At 38.9% G+C, this 12926-nt stretch overlaps 1 protein-coding gene across 1 annotated transcript in view; it reads right to left on the reverse strand.

Moving 5' to 3' along the window:
- Nucleotides 1-12926, reverse strand: part of LOC126418993 (cell division control protein 45 homolog) — a 143832-nt gene that overhangs the window by 14804 nt on the left and 116102 nt on the right. The window contains exon 12 of the mRNA XM_050086039.1: nucleotides 4044-4243. Within this exon, the coding sequence (XP_049941996.1) occupies nucleotides 4044-4243 (200 nt within the window). The remainder of the gene's footprint in view (nucleotides 1-4043; nucleotides 4244-12926) is intronic.

Raw genomic sequence — 12926 nt, forward strand, 5'->3', positions numbered from 1 at the left:
ATAGAGCCATAAGGTAATAACATAAATGTTGATTCAGTTATTTACATTCATAAATTATTCAATCCTCTTTGATACAAAGCACAGTAACACAGATGTGTGGCTCTACATGTGGACTGAAATTGATCTGCACATCAACTTCGTGCAACATGGTGCATTCTGCCTGCAGGTACCTTATGTCAAATTTGTAACTTTTCATTTATGAGGTTTTAATGATTCAAAATGTCATACAAGTTAAGCATTTCACTATTCAGCAGTTAGTATAAATTGGCCAATAGTACAACAAATAAAAGCAAATTTACAGCCCAAAAATGAGATTGTTTTCTTTCATGAAATACATCAAGGCTGTCGATTCATACACAAACACGATCTCAATGTTACATCCAAACCACGATAAAAATGCTTTCTATGACACTGATACATTTGTCTGTGCCACAATGTACACTTCAACAACTGAAGATCAAATGTCTCGGAGACCACAAAATATTAACATATTTAAAATGGCTAGTATTAAATAAATACTAGAGACAAAGTCTCATTTCATCAGCCTTTGTAAACTGAATAACTTCTGAATTGTAATGCAAATATGAGCGCAATTCAATAATTATACAAACAAATAGCTGTACAGCAAAAGTGGTTTATTATTAGATATCGATGCAATTTTCTTTTTATTCAAGCATGCGCCCCCCCCCCCCCCCCTGCACATTTTCTATAAACTAGTCCTGTTTTCTTAGCCTTTCAGCACAAAATTCTTTACCTTTATCTCAAAGAAAATTTAATATTTTCTCTTTCATTACCTTTTCATTGCTGTTGAGGTTGATGTGATGCAAAGCTCCTTTCATCAGACCAAACAAATAAAAATCCATAGAGAGAAAAGGTGAGGAGTGCAATAAGGATGAGGTACGAGCCCCCAACCAACCTTGTCAATAGCTGCTGGCATTAATGTACCACACGAGAACGAGCATTGGATTCAAGCATCAGCTTGCTTTTCCTCTTTAGTGCAGGCTTGACTTTGTTCTCAACCAAGACCAAGTATTTTCCTGCCATGGTAAATGAGTAACTACAAATCTTAATCTACCTTCCTACAGATCTCTCACCATTTTGTATGTACTTGTAATAGCATGGCATAAATTTTTGGATGCTTTTCTCACAGAATGCTGCTGCCTGTGTTTTCGAGCACATTGTAACATGTTCTTTGAACCGATAATTATTGTTGAATTTTTGACCACAAAGAACGTTTCCAGGTGCAAAAAAGATGGAAATCATTAGGGGCAAGAGTGGTACGAAGGTCAGTCCAATTGGTTCCAGTACTTCAGTATGAGTTGTTATGATTTGTTTGGCATGTCATGAATGAAAACAATACCATTAGTGGGCTCTCAGTGGTGTTTACTTTGTATTGCATGATATAGTTTTACACATGTCTTACAGTAAATCTTCCCGCTGATTGTTTCACCTAGGGGTAAAAATGCACCGTTAGAATGCCATGTCTATCCCAAAAGACACTTAACATGATTTTTCAAGATGTCAAGGCTTGGCAAAATTGAGGAGTTTCATAAACCTACATCTATATATGCTGGATGATTCATCTGCTTTACCTAAGGGTTTTATGCAACCGCAACACCTCCAAAAACCAAATGCGACATTTTCATGTTCTCTCTCTTGCTACATGCAAACATTTAGTCCTATGAAAAAAAAAAAAACCAGTATCTTTTTATAGTAAATTTAGAGTATCTAAATTATTTTGTACTGGGATACATCTTCACTGGACACTCAGTTTTCAAGTTATTGAAGAAGAACGCATTTGAAAGCCACTTTTGTATGTTGTTCTTGAACTCAAAACCCATAGCATCCATTGAAGACATATACCAGTACAAAATTTAACTACATTAAATTCCCTACAAATAGGTCCTGTTCAGTTTTTCTGTAGGACTAAAAGTCTGCACATAGGAAGTGTTTTTTGAATACATTGCATGTTGCAAACAACCTGTAGATAGGGGCAGCTGAATCATCCTGTATATTCCACAAGACATTGTACGGTGCATGGCAGACTGTACTTTGTACCACTATTGGTCACTTCCTTTCCTGTTCCACTTGCAAACAGAATGGGGACAAATGACTTGACATTAGACAACTTCTAACCCCAGTGTCATCCTCAGTCATTATCTTGCTTTGAAAATCACCACTATCTTTATTGTAATGTGTCAAAACACCAAAAGCATTGCCCAGATGCTGTATTTTGTGAGTTTTTGGAACCCGATGAGCACACAGTTTTCAAAAATTCAGTTTTTTGGGAACAATTTCAAGAAAAAGCAATCCTGAAATTTGTGGTTAGGTTTTAGAACAATCAAATTCTGTAAATTTAAGGCTTTCCTCTACAAATTCTTAAATGGCATGAACCAGCTCTTCATTAACCAAACATAGATGTCCACTTCATCTGTCATCATGCACTTGATCAACTTCATCACCACCACTGAAGCACTCACAGCATTTTCTCCTTAAAGCTCACCAATCTGCCAATGAATGCCAACTGGTTTAGTGTTCTTCACATTGAGAAAATGGATTACAGGTCTAATCTCACGAGTGATGGGAGTTTCAATCAACTTTGCCATTCTAAACAAGCACTATACAGTATAAAAACATGCAGGAAACTCAATATGGAGTTCTCTCCTGCTCCACGACTCGAAGTATCTATTCGCACATGTACTGAACTGCAATTGCAGCACTGCTGCTGACAGAAATGCAAATGGAACTTAATTGTTAGACTTACTTCGTTCATTTGTCTGTTTAATTATTGAATAACCCTTGTACTCTTTTTAAAGGCCCCACACATTGACTGCCACTCAAAATAATATATAAAGAGTAGCCTAAATCTTTAATACCAAAATTATACAAATAGTAAACAACCTTAAACTGAGCACTTGTAGATAAGAAATCTGTGATCATTGAAATATGGAACTCCATTATAAACTGAAAAGGAAATATATGGTGGAGAATCTGAGAGAGAGTGTCACCGCTTTACGCACTCCTGTAAAGTATACATTCAGTTTGACAGTCGTAATTTTGAGCAGTTGCTATACTCTGTTCATCATAAGAATAAAGCTGCTTTAAACAAACACAAATGTGATGACTGGTCCGAAACCTTAGCAAATGTGCACTGGTAGTGTTAAGCTCTTGGAAGTAGGTCCTACTTACATATTAGATATATTATTACTACGTTATGTTAAATGAAACTTTAAGATATTCTAAATGTATTAACAACCATCAATGTTTTTCTTAATCAAATTTTAGCCACATGTGAGGCAAAGAATCGATGTATCCAATATTGTGCAAATGAATGGAATCATTAATATGGTTGGATAACCGGAAACACATCTATTATTAGTCACACTATAAATGCTGAAGAACAAGCAGCTCAGTGCTTAATCGGAAACACAAAGACAAAAAACGTAATTGTTTATAATAATGTACTACAGAAAATTGGCTAATTACATTATTAAAGTGCAATTCTCTGCAAGTAATAGAGAATGAAGTTTAATAATGTATTATGTACATTCTCTGTAAAATAATAATAATAATAATAATACTAATGTTAATACACCAATGGATGTGCTTTAAAGCTCAAGCAAAGACAGAGCAGAAATAGTGTGGTTCACAGCAGGCCAAAACAAAGCACTAACAAGAAGCTCACTCAACAAAAGTAAAAACAATATTCTCACATAAGAAACATGTCACATTTTCATGATTAATTCAATAAATATACAAAAGCAGTTATCAGACACTACATTTGAAAGTTTTTATTTCAAACTTACTAGAACATATGAAAGAGAATCACTTATTTCCACTAGCTGTAATCCTTACAGACTAAATGTGAGGAACACAGAAATTTTTGTACTGTAAATAAAGTCTCCTTTTCTCAATAAGTCTGCCAAGTCTGAACTAGGACATTTCTTAATAATGTGAATGCTTAAACTTTGTGTGCATTGTCATTCCACACAAGTTTATTCAGGAAAACATGCATAACTGAAATATTTAAATTTTATACTTACTTCTTAGGTGAATCCTCTGAAACCGGAGGAACACCAACAACAAGACATGTCCCTTCTGATGGATCAAGAGGGGCTGAGGCAACCATGGGTAGGCCATGAGCTTTCTTGTTGCGGGAAACAGCTACATAAGCCTGCAGTGCAAACTGTGCTAGCAATGCAAGACTGTGAGGACGAGAAAACATCTTCACATCTATAGAGCCCTGTGGTAACACATGAAACATTACTTGCAAAACATATAACACACTAACTGAAACGCACTGACACTGAAGACAAATCAAATAAACACAAGACACAGAAAATAAATAAACCAGCAAAAATACATTTCAAAAAGTAAAAATTCATGTCAGCACTGACAGGCATACCTATGCAGTGACTCCCATTATATGCACTCCACGGTACAGTGATGTAGACTGTACGAGAAGTCTATGGTTCCATGCTGCATTGTGCTTGTTCTTTGTTTTTGATTATGTAGTTACTCCTTGTTTTGTCTCATTGACACTGAACACAATGCAAATTTCATACTTCTGTGTAATTATTTTACATGGGGAAATAAATCTTTTCATGATGTGATCATGCATAACAGTCCTTCTGCACCGGCTTCAACATTCCATGCCACATCAAAACTAAGACTGTTACTTATGCATAAGCTGCATTGATTTTTTTGTTCAGCACAAAGATGAATTCCTCACCAATGCCTACGAAGCCAGCCTCAAGTAATGGAGTTATCAGCAGGATTACAATCAAATCACCCCCTTTCTGGCAGCATAACCCCTTCCCGGTTCATTTAATTAGAGTGCCAATTCATCTTAGCACAGATAGATAAAACGAAATACAGTTAAACGTTAACTGCGATAACAGAATATCTTACGCCTCTGGGAACCAAACAATATGCTGCTATCACGAAAGCATTGGTTATGTGACCACAACAGTCTGAAGTTAAATAAAGTGGAACTTTGATTTCACAGTCTCCAATTTTATGTTTTTCAAAATTCTACACCATCAATTCGTAGCCCCTGTGAAAAACCCATAAGATCAATGTTAAACATTCCCTGATTTTACATTTCTTCCTAGTAGGGTTTACCTTGATTCTAAGTTTTTACTTGACGTCTTGCTTGACTTCATCCCATTTCTTCCTATTGACATTTGATGTGACTGAACGAGTTATAAGTTGCACAACAGACAGATTATTCACACCATGGATGGTGGCAGAGTTATGGGAATATGTTAGATCGTTCTGCAGAGGACAGATATGAGAGAGGAAATGCTGACATAATCGATGTTCAGTGTTGCCAACACAACTTGCAAAATTTAGTTTCACCGCGCAATTATGATACAACTACTGCTAGGTTGCAGCGGTAATGGAAAAAAAAGACAGTGAAAGCGAAATGTTCTGGACCAGGCCAATATGTGATGAAGGGGACCAGCCACAACCTTTCCTTGTGCCACTTATAACTCTGTCTCATCTTTTTTAGTATTTCCAGTGTACTGTATTCAGCAACAATATCAATTGTCAACTTTTTATGTTCAAATACTGAGACTCAAAAAATACGCTCTGTCATCATCGAGGATATGTCGCCTATTTCTGGCTAGTGAACTTTTATTGGGTGGCATCTTGTTAAGTCACCCAATAGCCAGACCAGCAACCACTCCACACTTACATACGTAAAATAAGCTCACCTACTGGATGTGTGGAAAGAGTGAGTGGCCCTTCAGTGACAGGAGTGCTGGTAGGGGTGAATGCATTTTGTGAAGAGCTGAAAATAAACTTTTCGTGCAACTGATATGCTTAGACAGAGGTGTCACACGGAAATAGAACAAGGGTTTTGCGACAGCACATTTTAAAGATTTTTTTTTTTTCAAATCCGGCTCGATACAGTTTGAACAATTACATGCACCTCATGTATACATTTTGCGCTACACAATGGAAATTGTAAAGATTGGTAGCAGTGATAGAGGTCATGAAGCAAAACTGTAGCACCTGAGCTTTGTTTCAAATTTACGTTTTACATAGTGTTCAGAAATTCACTGAGCCGACTTCTAATAATCCTGTAATGTCAATTCAGGAATCAAACTCATTTTTTCACATCTCTGTTTCTCTCATCAAGCCTAAAATAACATTTAAATGGTGGTGAGCATATGAAGTGCAGCTGATAAGAAAAGCATCAAACAATAACAGCAATGGAGACAAAGTACATCATTAAGCAGATGTCCGCATTTATGCCTATGGCTTAACCACTTAGCTTTTGGGATGTTTTTGGTTTATTCAACACATTAATCAATTTTTGATTTTTTCTGGGTGAGCACAAAGGAAGATCTGTCAAAAATGTGAGTTTTGAACGTATAATTTGTGGAATACCATGCTGGAAAATAGCTCAATTGCCTTGTACCCAGATGCCTTCTTCAATTTTGTGACGATTTTCTACTTGTTGTTACAAATCTGTGATATTTTAAAAACTGATGAAATTCATCACCACAAATTACCATATAAACATTGCATTCTACATTTAATTTCCTTCATTTAGATTTATTCAAAGTATTGGAGAGGACTGCAATTTTTAATCATATATGCCAATTACATGTGTTTTAGGTAATACTTTGAAGGGTTTTAATGTTTTCCTCAATTCTGCATTTTTTTCAACTTCGCGGTTTTTAAATCTGGACTGCACAAAAATGTAAAACAAAGGTTTCACTGTATCTGGAAAAGCTTCAACAAACAGCCGAATTAGGTAACAGAGCTCCATCACAATTGCTTTGTCGTCTGCGTACTCTTGCAAGTAATACTGTCAGTGATGATGTGTTACACAATATATGGCTATCCCAACTACCAGAAGATTTTAACAGCATGTCCTGGAGATTTGAATGCATAGCACAAACAGCTGATCGTGATGATGGTTAATGCACAAGATAACTCAACCTCAGAGACTTTGTTGTCACTACTGTCTCAACTAGCTAAGCTTACAGTACAAGTGAACGTTCTACAAAAAGCACAGAAAAGGCAATGCACAAGTTCATGATCAAGAAGTTGAATTCTTTCACCAGTGGCACACAACATATTTTGTACCACAGAAAATTTGGTGAGGATATATGGAAGGGTACATCACTGTGTACAGCAAATCATGACGCATACAGTAGCAGCTGCAACCATATCCACCTGGCAACACATGCTTGTTTATTATGGACCAGAACTCAAAAGTGCAGTACCTGATAGGCACCAGAGCAGAAATACCAGAGCATTCTGCAATAAAGTTACCATGTTGCAGCCATGACGATGGTTGACTGTATGCTGCAAATGCTACAAAGATTATGACATATGGACACGTCACTTTACTACTCAACCTTGGACTCTGGCGTACCTTTGAGTGGCAGTATGATCACAGCGTCACGCCCCATACTAGCAGAAGACTTCTTCGTGTTCTACAATCTGGTACCTAACCTATGTCAGCAGCAATTAAGCGATAACTGGGGACATGAAATATACACGACTACTAACAAGTTTCCCGGAGATCACCAGGCAATCAATAATATTACCACCTGTCAAACACTTCGCAATTCATTGTGTCCTCACTACCATCAACTTATGCACGCTCTCAAAGTTTAGCATTGGATAAATTACAAATTATCACACAAGAGTTCCATAGCATGTCAGCTGAACATATCTGCTGTTCTTGAAGTAGCGGCTTCACAGGGTACCCAAAAAGGACAATGGTTGGCACCTTTATGGTGATTACCAGCGACTGAATGCGAGAACCATTCTGAGCAGATATCCTGGGCCACATACAGAGGATTTCTCTGCCGGAGTACAAGGCAAAACAATTTTTTCAACAATAGATTTGGTCAGAGTATACTATCAGTACGGGCCAGGAAAAATTTGCATTTTGCAATAAATGCGAAACAGATGTGAATTCTGCCTCAAAACGCTAAAACCCGAAATAACTTAATAGGTGCTGTTTCATAGCGAATTGTATCCAGATGAGCTATTTATCAGAGACAGTTTGAAATAGCTTTATTTTATGCATACAATGTCAAAAACGTTATCAGTTATGGCATTTTACATAATCTGGCGAATCCCAATTTGGAAAGATAATTTGCGCAAGAGACTACTTGCAAAATAAAGTGTATGAATGCAACAATGTATCAATGCCCTCAATGACCTGGTGCCACGCCAATTGTGAACAGTTAAATGGTCTATTTAAGAGGAGGAGGAGGAGATTAGTGTTTAACATCCCGTCGACAGCGAGGTCATTAGAGACGGAGAGCAAGCTTGGGTGGGGGAAGGATGGGGAAGGAATTCGGCCGTGCCCTTTCCAAGGAACCATCCCGGCATTTGCCTGAAGCGATTTAGGGAAATCACGGAAAACCTAAATCAGGATGGCTGGAGACGGGATTGAACCGTCGTCCTCCCGAATGCGAGTCCAGTGTGCTAACCACTGCGCCACCTCGCTCGGTGGTCTATTTAAGATCCACATCCATAATGCAACATAGTACTAGTTATGGGACCTAGCATTTTAAAAGAAAGAAACACTTACTATTATTTGTTAGCTAAAGCTCGAAAGGTAGTATGATGCGGGCAGTTTTAACATTACATATTAGGAGGCAGATGTTTTGAACTGTAGTTGCGTTGAATACTGCCTGAACTACTTTGTTAACAATGCGCACTAACTTCAACCAGCAATTGCGCGGTAGCCGTTGCAAAATGCTTTGTGTTGTGTGTTTCTCATTGATTTCTCTTCTTATTTCAAAATAAGTGAAACCACTAATTCTGGTCCATCATGGATTTCGATTTTGACCCTTACACCACCAGAAGAGATTGGTGATCCCTATGACAATGAGTTAGTTCTGCTGGAGGCTGCTGCCCAGCGAAATGGAGGCGGGGCCTGTTTCCCCGCACTGCTCCTTCCCCTGTGATGGTCAAAATTCTAGTCTTGTTTACGCTCATGGCCATCTGCGACTACAGCCTATGGCGCCCACCCTCTGCTCTAAAGTGATTGGAAAACAAAATCTAACATTTTTTGATGGCTCCGAAATTCTTCCCCTAACATTAACATTGAGTTGTCGTACATTCGGTTCTACTTCAACAGTAAATGTTGACAAGTTCTAACTGTAGCGTTGACAAGCATGGGTCGAAGGACTATGAGTGCCTACAAAAGATTGAAATTAGTAGTCTTTAGATTTTTTAAATCTTCAAAATGGGCAGGACAAGACAAATAATGTCCAGAAATACCTTATACCGGAGACGCATTTAATTAACTGGTGGGAAGAAGCTTCTGCTTTTCAATAGAACAATCATATTTGATAGCTTAAATGCACCCAAACAAAGAAAAGAAATGCCATTTCTGAAGAAAAAGGTGTTCAAGTTTTTGCAAAAGCAAACATTCCAACAAAAGTTCCAAATCAGAACTTTTTTTAGCAGTATATTTCAAAGAACTAATAATTTGTTTGTCTTCACTCATGTAGTGTGACAACATTTTAAATTTGTGCGTCTAATCATATACTATCAAAGAAAATAGATGAGAAGTTCGACAAAAATAGATGCAAAATTTGCAAAAAATAGATGTGAATTTTACCAAAAATACATGCTACATTTTCCAGTCCCTAACTATCAGATTCCTAAAGACATTCCTAACATGGCTGTCACCACATCGTTTTCTTTGTTTGAGTTCAAACAAATGCCATTTGGGCTTTGTAATGCAGCACAGACTGTTCAGTGATTCATGGACAAAATAACATGTGATCCAGAATTTTGTTATGTATAGATAGAGACAATATGTTCATTACATCTACATCTGAAAAGGAACACACACAGCAGTTGACAAAGTTGTTTGAATATTTGGATACAAAAGGACTAACAGTGAATGCATCAAAACATATTTTTGGCATCAAGAAGTCCACTTTTTTGGCTACACAGGGGATGCACATGGCATCTGACCACCACAAGACAAGGTGGAAGCCATATGTGAATACTCACAGCTGGTTACAAGTCAGCAGTTGCGATGTTATCTTGGTGTAATAAATTTCTACCAGCAGTTTTCGTCACATCATGTATCAATAATAGCACCACTGAATAACTCCTAAAGGGTGCACATTGACCAAACAACAGACTGCAATGGACACACGAGGCAGAGTCTGTCTTCGGTGCTATCAAAACAGCACTAGCAGATGCAGCTCTACTAGCACACCCTGAAGCAAACACACTGTTAGCATTAATAGTTGATTCTTCTGCTAACATAGCTGGAGCAGTGTTACAGAAGAGGATAATCCACTCGCTTTCTTTAGTCAAAAGCTGTCACCCTCACAGCAGAAGTTGGCGATGTATGATTGTCAGCTGTACACAGCCTACACTGCAGTAAAAAAATTCAAGCATTCTTTGGAAGGCCACCATTTCAGTATCCTTATGGACTATAAGCCATTAACATATGCCTTCAAAGTGAAGCCAAGAAAGACATTGCCAAGACAACTGAGGCATATTGACTACATTGGCCAATTTACAACCAACATCATCTACATGCAAGACAAACTTAACATATTGAGGCAATGGATGTAATTGAGCTGCAGCTATTGAATTTGATGTCATGGCATGGATGAGGAGCTGCATACATGGCTTGTGCAACAATCAGATTTCCAACTACAAAAAGTGACAATACCATGCACTAACATGGAGTTATACTAAGATGTTACCAAGCTAAAGCCTCAGCCATTTGTTGTGCAGCTATTTCAAGCCCAGGCAATCGCTTCATTGCACAATCTAGCACATCCTAGAGTGATGAACCACAAAGGCGGTTAAACAATCTTTCATCTGGCCCAGCACGAACACTGACTGCTAATCATATACCCAACAATGCATGGCCTGTGTAAAGAACAAAATCACACTGTGTGTCAATGCAAATGGCTCTGAGCACTATGGGACTCAACTGCTGAGGTCATTAGTCCCCTTGTGTCAATGCACCACTAGGTACATTTATACTGTCTAACCGGTGATTTGACAATGTCCACATGGATTTTGTAGGCCCACAATTAATGTCTGAAGGCTGCAGTTACTGGCTTACAATTGCTGACAGATACTCAAGATGTCAAGATGGCAAACATCACTAAAGACATTGTGGCGAAAACATTTTTCAATGGACGGATTGCGCATTTTGGTGTACTGTTGAGCATAATGACAGATCAAGGAAGCCAATTTGAGGCTTAACTCTTTCAGGCCCTAATTTGCTATCCCACATGTCAGTTTTGTCCAGTACAATCTTGGGAACAAACACGACGCTGCACATTTGTCTTTGCGGATTTAGCAATCTGTTTTCAAGTGCTATTGCACAATGATGTGGTACGCGGACCACTGCAACACCCCTATGAAGCTCCATGTACAGTAATCAGTCGAGGCAATGACAGTTTCTAAATCGAGATCCATGACAACCTAACACTGTTGTACTTGACCATATCAAATTAGCATTTAAAGATTCACAGCCAAAAGAAAAAAGAACTGACATCAAGAAACACGAAGAAGGGACAGGCAGCAACTAAAGATCCTTCCCCATGACAAGCTACATAGGAGCCTCGACAAACATCGCATGCTGCCATGCAGGAAACATCAGCAGGCCTACCACCCCACAGCTAGAACAACATGCCAATCCCAAGGAGAAGCTCCAGAGTTTCAAGAAAGGTGTGAGAACGCGATCTGGACAGCAAGTCACATTTAACGAGAAAGAGAAATATCGCTGTCATTCATGGGAGTGGGGGAGGTGTGTGTGTGTGTGTGTGTGTGTGTGTGTGTGTGTGTGTGTGTGTGTGTGTGTGTGTGTGTGTGTGTGTCCGTCCCACTATATATACACTATGTGATCGAAAGTATCTGGACACCTGGCTAAAAACGACTTACAAGTTCGTGGTGCCCTCCATTGGTAATGCTGGAATTCAATATGGTGTTGACCCACCCTTAGCCTTGATGACAGCTTCCACTCTCACAGGCATACATTCAATCAGGTGCTAGAAGGTTTCTTGGGGAATGGCAGCCCATTCTTCACGGAGTGCTGCACTGACGAGAGGTATCAATGTTGGTCAGTGAGGCCTGGCACGAAGTCGGCATTCCAAAACATCCCAGAGATGTTCTATAGGATTCAAGTCAGGACTCTGTGGAGGTCAGTCCACTACACAGATGTTATTGTCGTGTAACCACTCCGCCACAGGCTGTGCATTATGAACAAGTGCTTGATCATGTTGAAAAATGCAATCGCCATCCCTGAATTGCTCTTCAACAGTGGAAAGGAAGAAGGTGCTTAAAATATCAATGTAGGCATGTGCTGTGATAGTGCCACGCAAAACAACAAGGGATGCAAGCCCCCTCCACGAAAAACACAACCACACCATAACACCACCACCTCTGAATTTTACAGTTGGAACTGCACATGCTGGCAGATGACGTTCACCGGGCACTCGCCATATGCACACCCTGTCATTGGACTGCCACATTGTGTACCATGATTTGTCATTCACACAACGTTTTTCGACTGTTCGATCACCCAATATTTACGCTCCTTACACCAAGCGAGGTGTCGTTTGGCATTTACCGGCAAGATGTGTGGCTTATGGGCAGCTGTGCTCGTCCATGAAATCCAAGTTTTCTCACCTCCCACCTAATTGTCATAGTACTTGCAGTGGATCCTGATGCAGTTTAGAATTCCTGTGTGATGGTCTAGATAGATGTCTGCCTATTATACATATGACCCACTTCAACTGTCAGTTAACAGACGAGGTCAGCCTGTACGCTTTTGTGCTGTATGTGTCCCTTCACATTTCCACTCTACTATCACATCAAAGACAGTGGACCTAGAGATGTTTAGGAGTATGGAAATTTCACATACAGATGTATGACACAAGTGACACCCAATCACCTGA

This window comes from Schistocerca serialis, chromosome 9 (assembly GCF_023864345.2).
Source record: "Schistocerca serialis cubense isolate TAMUIC-IGC-003099 chromosome 9, iqSchSeri2.2, whole genome shotgun sequence".
Classification (NCBI taxonomy): Eukaryota; Metazoa; Arthropoda; class Insecta; order Orthoptera; family Acrididae; genus Schistocerca; species Schistocerca serialis.